Genomic DNA, 19,461 nt, shown 5'->3' on the forward strand with positions numbered 1-19,461 from the left:
AAACCAAATTTTAAGTTAGAAAGCTCAATGTTTAGTAAACCAGCTCCATTCTTAGCTAGCTCAGAACATGTCCAACATTTCAGCTTAAATCAAACAACGAGCCGTTTTAGTGGCAGCACAGACGTTTATAACTGTGACATTTATAAATGAATGAATAAGCGAGTGAAAATATGACCCCCATTTTTCCCTCTAAGTTCTAAAACAAATTTTTTGGCCTGAACCATATTGTGATAAAACAATTTGCTAGTCAATTCTTTCTTTTTTCACAAATCTGTCCATGAACTGCTTTATAAACAGACAGGATGTGAGAAAGTAGAAGAGTTTCTGCAGCACTACGTTTAAATCCACAAACTGTGAATCCTTCACTTTGTTGCAGCATTCTAACTCTCACCCGGTGCTGTTTTATTGACACAGCCGTTTTAAAAATCAGAATTATAAATATAAGCAACAGCTACTGAACATTAAACAGACAACACCCAGAACAAACCCAAACTTTGCAGGAGGGTTTTGAAGAAGCCGTCCAGGTGCTTAGATTTCATACCAAACATATTTTCTCTACAAACCCTGATGCAGAGTCCCATCAGGTGAGCTGGTGATCCTTCAGCACCGTCCATTACACGCCTGCTTTCACACTGCAGTAACAATTTAACCTCAGGATGGGTCATAGTAACCAGATAGAAGGGCTTCCTGAAACTTATGAGAAAAACATATCATACTCAAAATTTCAATAAACATTTTAATTTACAATAAATATCTCTATTTTGTCATTTAAAGTTGGCTTAAACTTGTTAAAAATGTAAAACAGTGAAACGTTTTAATGTGATTAAAATCCCCAGATTGTGACTGAACCCAGGATTTCTCTGTAAGATGTTTCAAACCTTCTCGTCGCTGTGGTTTCTGTTTCCGTCCTGCAGGCTGTGAAGCTGTCTCACTGGGCTCTGCTCAGAGATTCCATCTATTACACATTTTCCATCATAGCGCTGATTGTGGTAAGATCTTTTTCTGTGGATTCTTGTAGACATAAACCTGGTTAATCTGGAAACATAGCAGCAGAACCTCTAGACCGTTTCATTTCTGAAACTGGGATTACTGGGATTCTGTAATCTGAAGCAAGTTTGATGTTTTCACAGCTGGATAATAAAGGAATCAATAGATACACTATAAACAAATACTTTGACTTGTCTCTAAAATGCCACATTGTTGTCCCTTTGTCTCCCCTGCTTAGTTCATCTATGATGAGAAGGTGTGCTGGTGCGTATCATATTCACTCTGCAACCAAAATTACACTGACGGACGGTTTGTAAATGTCTAACTATCATGTTTGCAGGTGGGAATCTCTTGTTCTGATCCTCATGTATGCCGTCTACATCCTCATCATGAAGTGAGTGTCATTAAAACTGCAGCAGCTCCGTCAACTGACTTTTTATGGTAAATATCGGAACGCGTGTCGTGTTTCAGGTTCAACGGAAAGGCTCATCGGTACTTCAGCCGGAGGAAGAAAGGTTCTGGGAACCTGGCGAACGGGCTGACAGGAAGTACGGATCTGGAGGACAACGTCTCGTACGACGCAACGGCAGTTCTGCTGAAGAAAGGTACCAGAGCTGATCTGCAGACGCTTTTCTGTCTACAACCTAAGTCTTCTGAGGATTTCTAAACTTTTATCATGCCATGTATAGTAAATATTAATCTGTGTTCATGTTGTGCTTTATGTGCGTTAAATAGTATCTTACCCAGAGAAATTTACTGCAATATTGTTGCAAATAAACAACACATTTCAAAAATTGAAATTTGAAAAAAAAAAAGCATTTTGAAAAAGAAAGTTTGTTGTGAAAGTATCTTACAATGGGTTTGCAATAGTTGAATGTACATGTATGCATTTCACTATTTTTACTGACTATAAATAATTTTAAGATTTTATTTTTAATCTTCTTTTCAGATTTTATTTTTCTTAATATTTTTAAAGATTATTTAAATTATTTTTAAATGTTATTTTCATTATTATTTTTCAGATTGATTTTATTTTATCAAATGCAAAATTAAAACAATTTTTTAGAATTTATTTCAGATTTTTTTTTTTTTTTTTTTTAATTGAGAGCTAGTGGAACAAATTGCATTCTGGAAACCAATAAAAATGCTGTTGCTAAATGCATCCCTCCTCAAAAAGTGTGAAACAAAAAGTGTGAAACGTAAAAACAATTTGTTAAACTCAATCTCAAAACGTTTTGAAAACATTATTTGAAACCAGCAAACATAGAATGTTTACTGCTGCAAATATCGTTCTCTCCAAATGTTTATTTTTATTTTTTTTGGTTAAGTTTTTTAAAGTTTCTTTTTTAAATGCCTTTTCTTATTTTTATTTAAAAACATGTTCTTTGCTTGCAAACATATAGGAATAAATTTCTCTCCATACAGTAAACTAACTTGAAATAAGTGCCATGTTTATAAGCTCTATAAATCAGGACCAGCTTTACTCACCAATTTTGTGCTACATGTTATAAAAACCAGTCATAATCTGCTGGAGGGATTATTTTTAGGGTAGTTTTCATAAATTCAGCAGTTAGACTGTTTGTGCTTCTTTGCAGCTAACTTCCACTGTCCGCCGTCGGTGCTGATGGTGGACGAGCTGCTCTCCGCCTACCCCCACCAGCTGACCTTCTCTGAGGCTGGCATGAGGATCATGATCACCAGTCATTTCTCCCCCAGGACTCGCCTCACCATGGCGTCCCGCATGCTCATCAACGAGGTAAGAAAGACTGCAGCTAAACTAAAATAAGGGAGGATCTGGGCAGGAGTCGTATATTATCATCTGTGTTGACGTTCCAGAGACAGAGGCTGATCAACACCACGGAGACTCGGGTTAACTGCATCACCAACGGCGACTCGGACTCCGCCACCCGAGGTCTGGGGAGGCGGGGCCTAGAGAACGGGATGGGCGGAGCTGAGCAGGGCTTCAACGGGAAGCTGCAGCGGCTGGAGTCAGGCAACGAGACGGAAAACGAGGACAACGAAAACAACGAGAACGACGAGGAAGGAGAGGGAGAAGAGGACAACGAAGGGCCGCTGGTGCCATTTAAAGTCCCAGGTACCAAGCTGCACCCAAATGACACTCATAGTTGGCATTCAAGACCCTTTCTTAACACAACCACTGCCGCAGAATAACAGTAAAGATAAATCACAACTTTACATGCGGTCTTTCTGCATGTAGTTTTCATTTCCTGTGCATGTGTGGGTCCTCTCTGGGTACACCGGCTTCCTACCCCACACCAAAAACATGACTGTCAGGTCAATAGGTCTTTCTTCCACTAACCCTAACTGTGTAATTCTCCAGGGGGCGTCTGTAACAAACTCAAGTGGCTGCTGATGTGGCCGCTGTCGCTGCTGCTCTTCTTCACCATCCCAAACTGTGCCAAGCGGCGCTGGGAGCGATGGTTCATGGTCTCTTTCTTCACCGCCACCATCTGGATCGCTGGCCTCTCCTACATCATGGTCTGGATGGTGAGTTAATCCACGCAGAGCAGCGTTAAACACACGGATCGGCTGCTTGCCTGGTGTAATCTCAGCATGTTTCACTGAGTTGAGGTCAGTTAAGGTCATCCTTCCCTGGGATGTTGTGTCAGAGTTTCAACCATCTGGACGTTAATTTGATGATGTTTCTGCCACCGTTCTTCAGAGTCGATGCAGTTTTCTTGGTCTGAAAATCTCAAACATGATTCATATCTCTCAATCGTTCTCTCATCGAAACATGAAACTTTTTTTCAGAAGACATTCGGCTCGTCCAGGTGGGAAACTGTGAATTTCAGTCAAGTTTGAAGTTGTTTGTTTTGAAGCAGTGGTTTCTTCCTTGGTTGGTGCCCTCCCAGTCCATGGTAATGGGAAACTGGCTGTTGGAACTGGCACTCCACAAGTTTCCAGTGTATTGCAGGCTTGGTTATTGGGTTGTTCCTGAACATCTTAACCAATATTCTTTTAATACAAGGCCATAAAATGTGGTTTAGAGGATTGAAAATTGGATGTAATCTGGCCCAGCTAGAAAATGATCCCAAACATACATCAGAACTGGTTTTCAAATGGACAAATTGGGCTTCAGCACGGCTTTGCCAAAACACTGAGCTCAACCTTTCTGAGGTTTGTGGGTAAACTTAACAGCCAAAGCCCTGCCAAAAAATGAACTCTGCTGATTCTGCCAAGAAGGGAATTGAAGAAAATATCCAGCCAGGATTATAACACAGGACAAGTAAAGAAAGTCTGTCAGGAAGTTCTGATGAAGCATTTATTTAGGAAATTATTAAACCTGCAGAACACGGTATGACAGAGGATTAGGGACAGAATAAGAGATTTGCATATAAATTACAGGAATAATGTAATAATATTAGTAGAATAAAGGTACAATATTACCAGAAAAAAGATGAAAGATTATGAGAAAATCATTTTTTTAATGAGAGCAAAGCTTTGATAAAGTTACAAGATCTTTATACTGGAAATATTATTACTTTATTCTCATATTACTTTGACTTTATTTGTGTGTTATTCCAACTTTATTCTCATTTTGTTACAACTTTATTCTCCCATAATTACTATTTTATCTTGTTTTATTAAAACTTTATTCTCAAAATAAAAACAAAAAAGCTAAATTCATCTCGGCGTACCTGAACCCCTGCAGACCGTCAACAGAAGGGAGCAGAGAAACCCTGTGGATGTCCTGATTTCCAGATCCGAACTCTGAGATGTTCTCTGTGTGTTTCTGCTTCCAGGTGACTGTGATCGGCTTCACTCTCGGCATTCCCGATGTCATCATGGGAATCACCTTCCTGGCGGCCGGCACCAGCGTCCCTGACTGCATGGCCAGCGTGATCGTGGCCCGCCAAGGTACAAACACCTGAGGGGACCGTGCTGCTCATCAGCCAGCCCCAGGCTGTTGCTATGGTGCCTGTTTCTGTATTTTGATGCCTGCCTGCTGCATACCAGTTTCCCTCTGGGATGTGAATAAAAGTGAAACTGAATGTCTCAGGTTTGGGAGACATGGCCATCTCCAACTCCATCGGCAGCAACGTGTTCGACATCCTGGTGGGTCTGGGGCTTCCCTGGGCGCTGCAGACGCTCTGCATTGACTACGGCTCTAATGTGAGTATTTGTGACCCAGAATCACACTGGATCGGATCAGAACAGATCAGGAGGAGTTTTCTTTAACATTCAAGCTCATTCAAACCATTTTGTGTAACATGTGTCCCCTCAGGTCCTTCTGAACAGCAGAGGACTCATTTTCTCTGTAGGAATTTTACTCGCCTCAGTGTTCTTTACAGTAAGTCTATGTTTTTCATTTTTATGCATTATTTCAGGGGAGCAGTCTTCTTTTTTTACCAACTAGGTTACAGTTTTTGCAAAATATTATTTTCTCTCTCCAGGCTTTAGCTGAATTACAACCTCCAACATGAATGTCAAAAAGAATATATAATAGTCCCAGGTTATGGTGGAAAAATCGATGTCAACACATCCACGCATTTTTTTTTCATAATTCATAACTGTGAGTTTATCGGGCAGCGAAAAGGACAGGGAAAAGCAGATATCTCAAAATTCCCTTGACATATTTCTAAACACAACAGAATCAGTTGTTTTGATTGCTTAAAACACACACACACACACAACTCAGAGACTAATAGAATCAGATCACTGAGAAGTCGCAAGAACAAACTCAAAACCCAAACGTGCTTCTTGACAGGCTGAGAAAAGTTCAGAAAAATGTATAAAAAATGTCAAACAGTTTTTTTTCATTAAAACATGTCAGCCTTCTTTAAATCCTCCATCTGCAGCTCCAACCAGAGAAAAGCTAAACACAGAAACACTGGGCCAGGAGATCTTTCTATGAGAAAGAATAAAACTCCGAGTAAACAAAGTTGATACCTAAATTCTCCATCAGTGGATCCACTCAGAGAAGAGAGAAAACTGGACACATTAAAAGCTCCAGCAACTCCTCCAGGACGGAAACTCAGAAAAACAGGAACGGTGAGCCTGGAGTACTTCCTGTCAGGAGGAAACAACGGGAGCACAAAGGGAATGGTTAGAATAATTATTAAGATGGTCTTACCACAGAGCGAGACGTTAGAAAAACTACATTCTGGAGGAAGATAGAAAGTTTGCTTTGTGGCTGGAATAAAACAGTTTTCAGCTCCTGCAGTTTCTCCAATCTAATATGGGAAAATGTGGTTAAACATTAGCAAGAATCCAGGAGAGACATAAACTGACAGCTGTTTGTATTTATTCACCTCATTCAGACACTGTTTCTCCAGATCGCGGGTGTTTTTACAGGAATGGTTGAGTTGAAGTTCTTGCGTCCCTCCGTCCTGCAGGTCCTCGGCGTCCATCTGAACAAATGGACTCTGGACTGGCGGCTGGGCCTGGCCTGCCTCGTCATGTACGCCATCTTCCTCTGCTTCTCCGTCCTCATCGAGTTCAACGTCTTCATCTTCGTCAACCTCCCCATGTGCAGAGACATCCACTGACCCCCGCCGCCCCTCTGCCTCTTCCTCCTCATCCTCCTCCTCGTCATCGTGCGCTGGCTTGCGGAGGGAGAGAAACTCAACCTGGCTTCCGGTTTGTCGGCGCCTCGGAATCGAGTCCGACCTTTTCTTTGTTTAGGAAACCACAGCTTCGTTTGAAACGTCTTGAGGAAGACGCGGAAGGTTTGGGTTCGCTTCTGGAACCGGATTGGATGGCCAAAGATGGCGCCCCGGCGGCGGAGGTTGTTGCCAGTCGTGAACCAACCAGTTTCGGCTGAACTGAACAGCTTCATGGCGACAGTTAGGCGAGCAGCTCCTGTTATGTAAGAGAGGAATCAGCGATTTTTAGCATTTTTACAAGTTTGGGTTTAAGCACAAAATTAAGGTATTTTAAAGTGGAATAGAGATTTCTCTGTATATATTTGAGGATTATATAGGAACTTATTTTAGCTGTTGAAATTGAGTCTTTTCTGCACAACTGAAGGACCCGAGGAAGCAGTTAAGTGATATTTGGTGTTGCTTCAACTTGTCCTCCGTTGCATGCTGTTCGCCACAGCGGTCGCTTCGCTCTCACAGAGAATCTACACATTTAACACTTTTAATATTTAGGCCGTTTTCTTCCATATCCAAGTAGATGTGGTTTTACCAAACCGACGAATGAAAGGGACCTACTCCAGCACTGTCACTTTAACCTAGAGAAATCTATTTCTGTAAGAGCGGTCTGTGGTTTTCTGGAAGTGTGTATCTGCTGCCTGTAGACCTCCTGTTAATCTTTTAGTTGTTGTTTAAAACCAAAAAGTATTTTTAGGGTAAAGGTCATAGATTGACCGTTTGTGTGTGTGTGTGTGTGTGTGTGTGTGTGTGTGGATGCCACTGCTTCTGGGAAGACATCATCATGATTTATTTATGAATTAACTTATTCAAAGATCATGTCTGAACAGTAGTCAGTGCTCTCCGAGGCGCATGGTGAACTCTGCGATGCGCCACACCTAACATTTAATCTAACTACTGATGTTGTTTTTACAGATCTTTATAATTTATAAGTTTTGTACAGTTTAGTTCAAACACATGAGACTTCGCGGAGCATCCTCCTCCTCCTCGCGTTAAATTAGTGATGAACTGTGGCCGTAAAAGATTGGTTTGAGGAGAACAGGAAGTGACGGCATGCCAGCGTTTGAGCTTTTACAGCGTGTTATTCCTTTGCCGTCTCTTATATTTCAGACTTTAATGCTAGAGGCAGGAGTTAAGATGCATTAATGTTATATCAACTTTAGGGTTTTAGGGTTTTTCTTATTTATTTGAACTTTGTTTTGCTTCTCTTCTCTTTTTCTCGGGGTGGAATAATGAGAGAACATTCAACTGCAATTATTTTTGAAAAGCAAAACCTGCAGTAATTTGAATATATTGTAGATTTTCACCATTAATATTTAATCAAATATCTGCATAACTTTGGCTGAAAATATGTGATTTTCTGTATCTCGTAATGCAATAAAGCATCAAGAAAGCCCTGCAGAGGATAGTGAGGGGAGCTGAGAAGATCATTACCTGCATTTCTATTGACCATATAATTGCACATTTTGAAAATAAACTAATTTGCTTAATGGAAACACACCAATTTAAAAGAAGCTCTTGTTTTTTGTTTAAAATAATGTTTGGACATTAGGACGAGCTGCTTTTTCGCCGTATCAAAATTGGTTTATTTCGCTAAACTGCAGTGGAAACAACTTTTCACATCACGAGTCACATGATCAACAACCGGATGTTTCCATTGACGCAAACCATGAACACGACAGGAAGTAGTTGGAGGATCATGGCGTTTGGGTCATATTTATGTTGTTTAATGACTTATTGCAGTTATTCACATGTGATTTTATTTGCTTTTCTTATTCAATGAAAACACAGCAATTGGAAAATTGTGTCCTTTTTTGTCGTTAGCAGAATATTGACAAAGTATTTGAGGCAAACAGGAAACTAAAAAAATAATTTAAAAACTACAGTAGTTATTTGAATCTGAGAAAAAAGGCTGAGTAACAACTTTCCCAACTAAATCTACAGTTTTCTCTAATGTCATTTCACTCTCACTGTTTTGGATATTATTGTGTTAAACTTTTCTGCTGCCAAAGAAAGAACCAGATGCCGCCATTCAGCAGTTATTCAACCTGGTTATTTTCAAATTAAAAGACCTGCAGATCTAGGTGAATGTATGCATATATTTGAGTCAGAGTGCATTTGTGCATTTATCTATGTTGTCTTCAAAAATCACTGCAGTTTTTTGACGTATAATTATTCCACCCTAGAGAAACTCAGATAAATCGCCAAATATCTAGAATGATTACATGATGAATACTGTTTAGAAAAAAATTAAAGATCCTTTTTACAGTATTACTTCTGTTTCTGCATGTGTTTAAACTAAATATGAAAGTATTTGTTGCTATTTATTTTTATGAGATTCATACCTGAAGCATCTGATGGATGTGCAGCTGCTCCCCCAGTTCCCACCAGAGGGCGCCGCTGAGCATCTTTACACATCCACTAAAGCAGCTGGATTGGTTTTATTTTCCAACACAGAGACAGATGCTTTTTTGCATGCCTCTATAACTATTAAAGTTACTTTGTGTGATTTTAACGCGTTTCTAACACCAGGTAGGCGCTGACTGCTTGGGTTATGCTGTACATATCAGGGGGAAGTTGCTACTTTAAAATCTGGAAACAGATTTCTTTAGAACATAGATCTGCAGCAGTTAGATCTGTTTATTATTTTTGTCAAAAGTCTTTTGGATAGTTTGTAAAAGATCAATTTTTGTTGACCTCTGGGAAGAACCAGAAGGAGAAGAAAATGTTCTCGCAATAAACTGACTTGCATAAGCTAGAAGTGTCCAGTTTGACTTACTGCTTGATTTCTTCTTCTTTCTCCTTGTTGTTGGGCTTTTTTTTTACCTTCTCAGACATCCTGTTGCTAAGCAGAAAATGGATAAAAGTATCTACATATTGTCAGAGTAGAATAATGATTGTTCCCTCTGAGTCAGAGTTCGTCTCCATCCAGGATTATTGTGATGGCAGAATGGAGCAGAAGACGGATCGATGAGTTAAGGTTCAGGAAACGTTCCTGCATTATAGCGAAAGAAAGAAGTAAGTAAAACATTATATTCAGAATCTAAAAAATCATAAACTTCTTTATAGTAACATCCCAAGTTGATTTAAAGCAATGCTTTTACTGGTCAATCAATTCAACATACTACTTTATATATATATATATATATATATATATATCAAAATTCAAAAAAGATATTTTGACAAAATAAACATTTTCAATTCAAAACTATTTTTACTGCCAGATTACTGAATAAGCGGATATATGAGCTCATAAACAAAGATATTTATTGTTCTTAATTTGGTTATTCAACTATCAGGTTGATGCAAAATGATATTATACCAACAGACATTATCCATAAATTAAATGTGTTCCAGTGAAACTCATTTGTTGGACACCTTTTGAAAACGGACAGCCCTAAGCAGGTATTAATCAAACATTTCACTCAGGCTACATTTCTGTATTAAATTGTTTTTTTATCCATGTGATGTAATATTATGATTTTAAATGTTTTTATTAGCTGTAAGTGGAAAATCATCATAATTAACAGAAATAAAGTTTGTCAAACATCCCTCTGTGCGTAATTGTTTCACTTACTGGTAAAGTTTCTTAAATCAATTGATTTTTCTATAATGCAATTTATTGATTGGGTCTTTTTTCAGCTTCTAGATGTTGGACATGAAAAGTAAAAGAGAAAGCGCAGTCTCTGCATTCAGCCAGCAGGGGGCGACATACGCGCCTGTTCTCTGTCTCCTCCTCCTCTCTGACCCTCGGCTTGCCTTTGTGTTTGTCTGTAAACCATGGGACTGTCGGTGTTTTGACCAGAGGCGGACCTGATGGTTTTCATCCCGCACAGCAGCGCAGAAGAACAACAGGAACTCAGAGAAGTTTCAGGTGAGTGGAAACTGCAGTTTTCCTGCTTTAGTCTGAGCAGAACGGCTCATTTCCAGCCTGGAGCGAGTCAGATGAGCTGAGTGTTTACTGGTCCATCAGGCAGGTCACTGAACTTGATCGCAACACTTTAAAGTTCAACATAAAAAAGTTACTATTTTCTCCAATATCTCTCTAACACGCAGGGTTTGGCTTCCTGGTGAAGCAAATACAACTGCAAAGGTTTAAAAGTTGGTATAAAAGTTTAAAATAGCCTTTTACCTTCCAATTAACTTTCCCCTGAAAAGAGTTTATCGAAGAAATTTGCAAAAAAGCAGTAAAAATTCAAAGCTAATCTTTTTATAAAAGGTTTCAGAAATTCTGGGGAACAAGACTCAGAACTCAAAACATCCCAGAGTTTTTCAGTTCTTCACTCTGCCCCTCCACAGAGCTATGAAGCATTAGGTCAGTTTTGTGCTTTAAAACTAAACTTTTGTTTTCTTTGGACTCTCTTGTACCTTCACTCCTCCTCTGGACTCTTACAACATCCCAGAAACAAAAAAACAAAGAACTTCTAGTCATAATTGTGCAAAACAGACAATTAGTCCACGTTTCCTTTTGAACAAGATAAAAATCTGGATTTCCAAACACAAATGCTTCCGTGTGGATTAGATCTAAAACAGCCATATTACTCTCACACAGTGACTGGTTTTCAATATTTTAATGATGTTTGGAGCTTACAGACATTAAGGCTCCAACAAGGGTAGAGATACTGAAGGTACATTTTCAAAATTGCTAAAATGGCCAAAATGTCTACGAAGAAAAGGTTTAATCTGGACAAACCTTTTAGCATCATCCAGACTTACGATTTTTACAAAGAAATTAGAATTAGTACTGTTATAAATTTGTGTTTTAATATTTGGAGTACATGGCAACTCCAGTATTATCCCCTTTATAGAAAAGAGGAAAGACGAACGCCAAAGATAACTGAAACAATATAAACTGAATTGTATTGAATTGAGTCTAACTTCTAAGTAATTTCTCTATCGTGTTGCTTTTTTGTTTAATATAGCAGTAAAAAAAGTCCCTCTAATCAAAGCCAGGCTCTCCTCTTGTCGTTGCTTTCACATGTTTGACCTTTCAATGAGCCAGATTCCAAGCTCTCCTGGATTTTTCCCATTCCGACCTCATTCCTGCTGACACTGAGAGATGTTTTCCTGCAGAAACATGTCTGTACCTGACTACCTGTCATCCTCTGCCGCTCTCTGCACATTTATTAGACTCTAAACTTCCTCGATTTGCTCATTTTAAGCCTCTATGGAATCTGCTGAAGAGATTAGCTAAAGAGAAAAACAACATTTGGCTCAGAGAGCTGCAGTTCCATCCTGCGATGGGGAAAGAGTCAGCGGAAAGGCATTGAAATAAGAAACATAACTGAGCTTGTTGGTTTTTGGGTTATGAAGCTGATTAGTGTTTCTTTCAGGGTTTTGATGGCAGCTTTCTTCTGTTTTCCTGCTAAAGCTGCTTCTTTCTGGGACAGAACCGAAGTCTGCAGGTTTATGAAAAGTGATCTCACTTTGGTTTGGAATCAGCAGCTGCAGTTACAGAAAACTGACCCTGTGGGGAATGTTGAACTGTGCAGACGAACATGTAATCAGGCCGTCTGTTTACGGTCAGTCTGCAGGTTTTCTACGGGTTTAGAGTCTGTGGAGTCAAATGGGTCACTTTGTGTCTGGAGAATCATTTCTGCAAAGAGTTGCTCACATGTTTTCAATTATTATCCTTACAGAAAAAACAATGATGATCTATTTTCAGTTTTCAGTCAGAGGTAGAAATATTTTTATTCAAAAATATTTGACACTTTTCAAAGAGTTTGTGACAAGGCTCCCAGGTAGAGAAACAGGCCCGCAGCATCATGGATCCTCCACCATAATCACTAATAGGCTATCGGTGGGCATTAATCATATCATATCGTTTATTATTTATGATACATTTCTTTTCATGAGCAGTATTTCTGTTTATGGTGCTATATACAAGCAATCATATCCATACATTTCCCTAAAAATGAATAAATAAATAAATAAATAGTTAATTTTCATTGTTATTACAATAGTATCACTGAATATTATGATAACACATTGGAGTCCATATTGCTAACCCCACATATCCTCCACTGTTCCAGTTAGAGTCTCTGTAAAGTCTAGTAAACTCATAATGTTTAACATTTTCATGGCAGAAAATACACAGGTCCTCAGGCTCAATTAGATCTTTCTCTCTTTTTTGCTGAAATCTGATTTATTTTTTGCGTGGTCGTTCTTCTACATAATCTGACCGCAATCAGGGGTCTGTGTGAATCATTTCTCTTTGGGGAATGATGGCAAACTTCTAAAACTCCTAGCTACGATCAGTTTATTCTGGCTGTAACTTTTCCCTCCTGTAGAAATGTTGCTTCACTGTGAAGTTGGGATTTGAATGTAGAGGACCTTCAGCCAGTCTGTCTGTTTTCTCTTCTGTGAAGAGACGATTTTCATCTCCACCTTCTCTAGTCGTTCTTCTTTCTTCTTCTTTTCTTCCATGAAAATGTGAATAAAGTCCAGAACTAGATCAGAGCTCAACCTCATTCAGAGATTCTGAAGCAGATTTAAAGAAAAGTTGTTGACAAAAAAAGATCCAAGTCTTTTCTCAGCTGACCTTCAGTGTGGAAAGTTGGTGCTGGTGGAGGGCGGTGCCGGTGCCTGACATAGTTTCCAACCATTATTTAGAGCAGAAGTTTTCTTATTGCATGAGCAGCATGATTTATAATGTGATTTATTTTCAGTTTGCTATTATAAGAGCCTGAAAGCTGTAATTAGAGGTTAGAGTTGGTTAGCGTGGTGTTTGATGGACAGAAGATGCACAAACAAATCTCGGAAAACCCTCCTCTTGCATAAAACTGAGTGAACACATTCCTGAAGTTTTTTCCTTCCTAGTTTAAGCAACAGCTTAAGCTGGGCTCAGCAAGAACCAGTGACCCACATTCTGCTCTGCTCACTGACCCTTTCCGAGTCCGTACCCCCTGCCTGGATCTGTTTGCTGTTTCCTGTGGATGCTCACATCCACAGCGTCATCTGGTTTGTTTCAGACACTAACGGGACCCATGTGGGAGTTTTTATATCTGCTGCAGGTTTATGCAGCTGTTCTGACAGCAGCAGGGAGTCAGCTGACCTCCATATGAAAAACAAGCCCCACTTCAGGCTCTTTGCAGTTTAAACATGCATTTATTGGATGTAAGTTAATGCCAAAGCTGATGAATTGAACCATGAGGCAGGTGGAAGAGTCTGGTAGGTCGGTTTCAGGGTTTCTACACACTTTGGTAAATAAAGTCGTGTTTTACAGACATTTAGGCACAGCTGGCTGATGAAGTGCTTTACATTCCCAGCTGTGATGAATTTACCTGTTTTCAAAGCAAGACTCATTCCTGGAGAATGAAGGTTTAAAATAGTTCAATTGGACCAACAGATGCTTAAGGTTTGGCGTGAGAATAGCAATTTTCTAGTGGTGGGACACGATTAAAATTTTTATATGGGTTAATTTTAGGATCAATGATTAAATAGCCACAATTAGTCGCATTTTATTGACAAAATAAGCAACATTTTACATAAAAAAACCAAACATTTCTGCTGCTAAATTATTTAATAAATACACATATGAGCTCAACAACAAATATACTGTATTTATTTCTTCTGGTGCAAAGTAATGTTATTGTTTCAGGAAGCCACTTTAGAAATGTGGACTGTGGTCGATGACATTAGCATTAGCAACATTTTTACCACTGAGATGATATTTTAGACTTCAAAAGCTTTTCTGAGAGACAAACTCGTTTTAGTACAACTTGAACACATCACCAGTCTTTGCCAGTCTCAGATTGGTTTCTGAAGCACAAAATCCAGAGAAGCAGCTTCATTGATCATCGTGGATGTCGCCTGTGCATCAGATTTACAGGTGTACCAGAAACAAACAAAAACAAAGGTTCCTTCCTGGGAATTTTGCAATTAATCTTGCTAAAATTAATTAATTTTGCTAAAAATTTGAATGCCTTAAAATCTACATAATTAGTTCAAATCATTGACTCATGGCACTCACTCCTCCTGGACCAGGACGTGTCGCTGACTTTACAGCAGTTCCTCATTTTGAGCATGCATGTAGTGACAATGGAGAGGAAAATCTCCCCTTTAACAGGAAGAAACCTCCAGCAGAAGCAGAACCTTACTCTGCGTGAACGGCAGTCTGCAACGATCGACTGGAGGTTTGAAAAGACAGAGCAGACACACAAGCCCTGATCTAGCAGTAATTTCTGTGTTGAACAGAACAAATGTTCAATATCTCCTTAACAGCTTCATAGAAGAGAAACAGCTGAAAAAAAGGGACACGTGTATCATCTAGAAACCAATTTAAAACAGTTTTGTTTTTGTTTTTTTGCTAATTTGTGTACTGACGCAACACGGTGCCCCCCTGAGTTTAAGAGGCTTTTAATGTAAACTGAGTCACAGCTCAGAGTTTAACAAACAGAAAACAAGTTCCTGAAAAAATTCATTCACTGAACTGAGAATGACTCAAAAGCAATCAGAGTCTTAAAACTTTTGATTAAGACCACTTTTAAAGATTACATGAGATTTTGGCAATTTGGAAGACAAGTTTTTAAGCTTTGGAAATAAGTGGTGCTTTGTTAAGGTCAAGTTTGCTTTTGTGGCGACTTTTTTGTCGCCACGCTGTTTTCTGTTTGTGGAAATGAAACTGTCAGTGCAGACTATCACTTCATGTCTGAAATGATGAGGAAACAGCAGATAGGCCTTTACAGTAGTAAATATCAGCTACTGTGAGTGGGATCAGCAGCTGCGTCATAACTCATTGATAATCTGAAATTAATTTGTCACTAGAATTTATTTTATCTGAACAATGACCTTTTTAAGAGATTTTTATACCTTTATGATTAATATGTAAAGAATCAAATAAGGCAGTTCAACTAGGTAAAATAGCATGCAGGTAATTAAGCTGTTGTAAGTTTGATTGCAGTTCATTCCAATAGTTTTCATTTATTTTTAATGCTTCCCAGTCTCCCTACCAAATGTTTAAAAATCTGATTTAGAAAATTAAAAAGATGCCTGTTAGACACAAGTTCAACCTGACACCTAAAAGTTCTCAAAAATCTTGTTGATTCTGAGATATCAAGAGAAAGAAGTTCACTGACTGCTTTCTCCAGGTAGATGGTTCCACACCTGGGAATGAACCACAGCAGCTCCAACCACTGTGGTGGTAGTTGGAGCCACAGCCATTTGTCTTGGAACAAATAGCAGCTTAGTGGGTCAGCATGGACCAACATTGTTTAATTCTTCTACAGCAACAAATCCTAGGATGTCAGCTTCTCACTTTGAGCTCAAAAATGTGTGAAGTGCTTTACAAAAAACCACCAGAGGCTCAAAAACATTTCTCAAAGTAAAACCGAAAGATGAATCTTCACTTAGAAGACAATCATTGCACCTTTACACCGTATAGGTGCTCTCACTGCATGACTGGGTCCTTTTGTCATTTTATGGACAAACGTTTCCAAAGAGTTCAGTTCTGTGTCTTCAAACAGCACAACCTCTCGCTGGCCAAAGTCTCTGGGAGAGGAGCCATCACATGGGACTCATCATCCAATCAGAAGCAGCTTTTGGTGTTACTATGGTAACGAGTTGACAAGCTGTCTTCACACTGCAGCCTGAAGGGACCCATTTCCGATTTTGTTTTCTTCTTCCCGCTTGTTCATATCAGGACGCAGAATAGTGAGATTTGTGGAGTATCAGTGACGTTCAGGTCAGATGATTCCGACCTGGAGGTCACATTAGGTCACATGTGAATCGGATACCCAAGTGGCCTGGGTCGCATTCGAAAAACATCCGGCTTGTGTTGTTTAGACTGTCATGAGAAGATTGGATACAAGTCGCCTTACGTTTAAAAAAAAACAAACAAACAAAAATAAAACTTGGAATTGGGTCACTTCAGTCTGCAGTGTGAATACAGCCATAGTTAACATTGAGTCTCAAAGATGTGGGCTCTGTTCAACTTGCCTAATATTAATTAAACTGAGTTAAAATTAAATGCAGTTGGATAATATAATCATTTTCAAAATTGATGGGTAAAAATAAATTATGAGAAGATTTTATGGGCCCCATCAGTAAAGCGAGAACCATTTCTCATTAGTTCAGTTCTTCAGGATTAGCCCGTCTGGGTCAAGGTTATTGCATGACGTCATTTACGTGATGACGTAATGTTCAGTATTTTGATTTAGAAAATATCCAAGATGAGGCTGCACAGTGGCGCAGGTGGTAAAACTGTTGCCCTGCAGCAAAAAGGTCCCGGGTTCGATTCCCGGCCCGGGGACTTTCTGCACGGAGTTTGCATGTTCTCCCTGTGCATGGTGGGTTCTCTCCGGGTACTCCAGCTTCCTCCCACAGTCCAAAAACATGACTGGTAAATTGGTCTCTCTAAATTCTCCCTTGGTGTGAGTGTGTGTGTGCATGGTTGATTCTGTGTTGCCCTGCGACAGACTGGCGACCTGTCCAGGTGACCCCGCCTCTCCTGGAACGATGGCTGGAGAGGCACCAGCCGCCCTCCCGACCCCTCTAGGGGACAAGGGTGTTAGAAAATGGATGGATGGAAAATATCCAAGATGGCGTCACCAAAAAAACTACTAGGGCCAGTTGCAAAATGTGGAGAGCTTTGAATCAAAATAAAAGTAGAAAATACCTCCAACATTCTGAAATAGTTGACCACACAGCATGAAACTGATTTGCGTATATTTAAAGCGTTTGATAAGTTGCTTAGCAACAGCAGTAACTTGAGGAAGGAGCTCAGCGTCTTCTGCCATGAATGTCCCAGGTAAAGTTAAACTTCTCCACCTCCTGGTTATTATTACTGTTGGCTCCGTATTGTATCAATAATCTGCATCTCATATTAACATTTACATGTCAAACATATTTTTAATTAGGCCCACATTTCTCCATTAGGAATGTTTTTAATTGGTCTGGTCTAATATTCTAATCTTAAATATTTTTTCAGCAAGAAATTATCATCTTTAGTATAAATAAAAGCTTTAAAATATCAGTTCAACTGGAATCGGTAATTTTTATGAGCTGAGTTACTGAAATACATGAACTTTTCATTTATATTCTGATTTATTGAATAAGAGGATAGTAGACGATTCAAATTGTCTGCACAGAAACTGTTGATGTGTGAAAAGTTGCATTTTATGTTAATATGTTCATTTGACAGAGAAATTCTTATTTTTTAAGCCAGTTTTAATTTTCCTTTGAATCAAATACAATGTGGTTCATATTTTGAACTAAAGTTTATTTCCTACATTTTTTGAGAATCAATTAGAGAATCAATAAGTGAGATCAATAATAAAATTGATATAGCTAATTTCTTATCAATTCCCATCCATACCCATAAACAGAAAGTCTGTCTGAGACAAAACTTATCAGATCAACAATCACATTAATCAGATTGTGGTGATTTTATACAGAGCAAAACAAAACAACAGTCAGAAAACTTTTATTTTTCAGTAATGGTTAAACTGGATTCCAGTGTCTAGTCCAATGCTTAGTTTATGCTACATAAGTCGCTGCTTGTTCAACCACAAACTGTAAACTACAGTCAACTTTGGTTTTTAAAGCCCGTGGCACATAAATCATTTGGAGATTTAGTTGCAAATCCTGCAAAACCAAAACCCTCCAGACTTTAGTGGCACATTTACATCCCTGCAGTCCACAGCTGAGTTTGTGGAGATGTTGCACACTTCCTGCCTGTGTTAGATGAAAGCATCTGTGTGGATCAGCGGACAAATGGGCCGACTCGTGAGCTCTGTGATCCTCTGCCAGGAGGGGAAGGGCTGCGTTAATCTCTTCAGTCTGGCTGGAGAGGGAATCAAACGCATCTCAAGGAGTCATTTATAAATATAATCACAGAGAAGCAAACTGTAAAGGCAAAAAAATGTGAAAAGAAAAAGTTGTGACTTTCTGAGTAAAGTTATGTGTTGAAATGCATTTTGATGTCTGGCTCTGTCGATGGGTGGGGGGAGAAAGCAGCTTTGCTGGAATACAGCCTGAGATGGAAAATGAGTTTAAAGGAGCAGAAAGTGGGAATGAAGTGGCAGAAAATGTGAAGAAAAACAGAAACAGGTAACCAGACAGCAAGACCAAGAATCAATGAATGAAGCAGTTATCCTGGATCGGGTGGAAAAAGAGGCAGATGCTCAGAGAGCACAGTGAAAGAAAAGTCGGTCATAATAAAGTCACCCGAGCTGGGCAGCAGCTTCACAGAGCCGACTGTGGCTGAAGCAGGAATTTCCTCAGGCTGCACCACAGCTCAAAGCGTCTGAGTTGAAATGTTTCTGACCCACAGATCTCCATCTGCTCCGGGCTGGAACGGCCGCCGACAGGAAGACGACATGGACTCTGACTCGCTACCAGGAAGCCCTTCCTGCGGCCTCACCAACCGGAGCAGCAGCTTCTTTAAGGTAAGGCCTGCATCAGAGCAGATGGCAGTTCCTGTCCCACAAAATGTTTGTTTTTCTAGGAAGATGTGACTCAACACGGAGGCTGTCTGGAGTAAAACAGGAAACAGGCTGTTAAACGGAGCCATTTCCCTTCTGAAGAAGTAAAACCAAAACCAGACAAATTCGGTTGATATCAATCAGTAGGGGGTTTCATTAGTGCCAAAAATATGTTTGTGCACAAGTATGTATTAGCTTGATTTTCTAAAAGTTGTAATGTGAAAAAGTAAGAAAATCCAGCAACAAAACTGAACTTTATCAAACTATTGAATACAATTTCTAAAGAAGTTTTCTTCAACGGTCCATCTTGGTTCTCTGTGGTTCCCTGGGGTCCCAGAACCTTAAAGGGCCCTTAAGAAATGGGCTGTGAACCCTTTCTGCACTGATGGATCACAAGGACTTTAATTCTCATATTTTCTTGTTTTGTTTTTTGT

General features: G+C 39.4%; 2 protein-coding genes across 4 annotated transcripts in view; both read left to right on the plus strand.

Annotated features, from left to right (window-relative positions):
* Window positions 1-9,366, plus strand: part of LOC114145116 (sodium/potassium/calcium exchanger 3) — a 37,690-nt gene extending 28,324 nt beyond the window's left edge. The window contains exons 7-17 of the mRNA XM_028018511.1: window positions 915-989; window positions 1,226-1,251; window positions 1,328-1,381; window positions 1,459-1,592; window positions 2,583-2,743; window positions 2,824-3,082; window positions 3,329-3,495; window positions 4,752-4,866; window positions 5,009-5,121; window positions 5,234-5,299; window positions 6,345-9,366. Of these exons, the coding sequence (XP_027874312.1) occupies window positions 915-989; window positions 1,226-1,251; window positions 1,328-1,381; window positions 1,459-1,592; window positions 2,583-2,743; window positions 2,824-3,082; window positions 3,329-3,495; window positions 4,752-4,866; window positions 5,009-5,121; window positions 5,234-5,299; window positions 6,345-6,497 (1,323 nt within the window). The 3' untranslated portion in view covers window positions 6,498-9,366. The remainder of the gene's footprint in view (window positions 1-914; window positions 990-1,225; window positions 1,252-1,327; window positions 1,382-1,458; window positions 1,593-2,582; window positions 2,744-2,823; window positions 3,083-3,328; window positions 3,496-4,751; window positions 4,867-5,008; window positions 5,122-5,233; window positions 5,300-6,344) is intronic.
* A 960-nt stretch (window positions 9,367-10,326) lies between these two features.
* LOC114145113 (ras and Rab interactor 2) overlaps window positions 10,327-19,461 on the plus strand; it is a 36,829-nt gene continuing 27,694 nt past the window's right edge. For 2 of the 3 annotated variants that reach the window (XM_028018507.1, XM_028018509.1), the window contains exons 1-2: window positions 10,327-10,479; window positions 18,877-18,991. In XM_028018507.1, the coding sequence (XP_027874308.1) occupies window positions 18,923-18,991 (69 nt within the window). In that variant the 5' untranslated portion in view covers window positions 10,327-10,479; window positions 18,877-18,922. Of the gene's footprint in view, window positions 10,480-17,296; window positions 17,353-18,876; window positions 18,992-19,461 lie in introns of those variants that run through there. The other variant, XM_028018508.1, reaches the window with a different exon arrangement.

This window comes from Xiphophorus couchianus, chromosome 5, assembly GCF_001444195.1.
Source record: "Xiphophorus couchianus chromosome 5, X_couchianus-1.0, whole genome shotgun sequence".
NCBI classification, from domain to species: domain Eukaryota; kingdom Metazoa; phylum Chordata; class Actinopteri; order Cyprinodontiformes; family Poeciliidae; genus Xiphophorus; species Xiphophorus couchianus.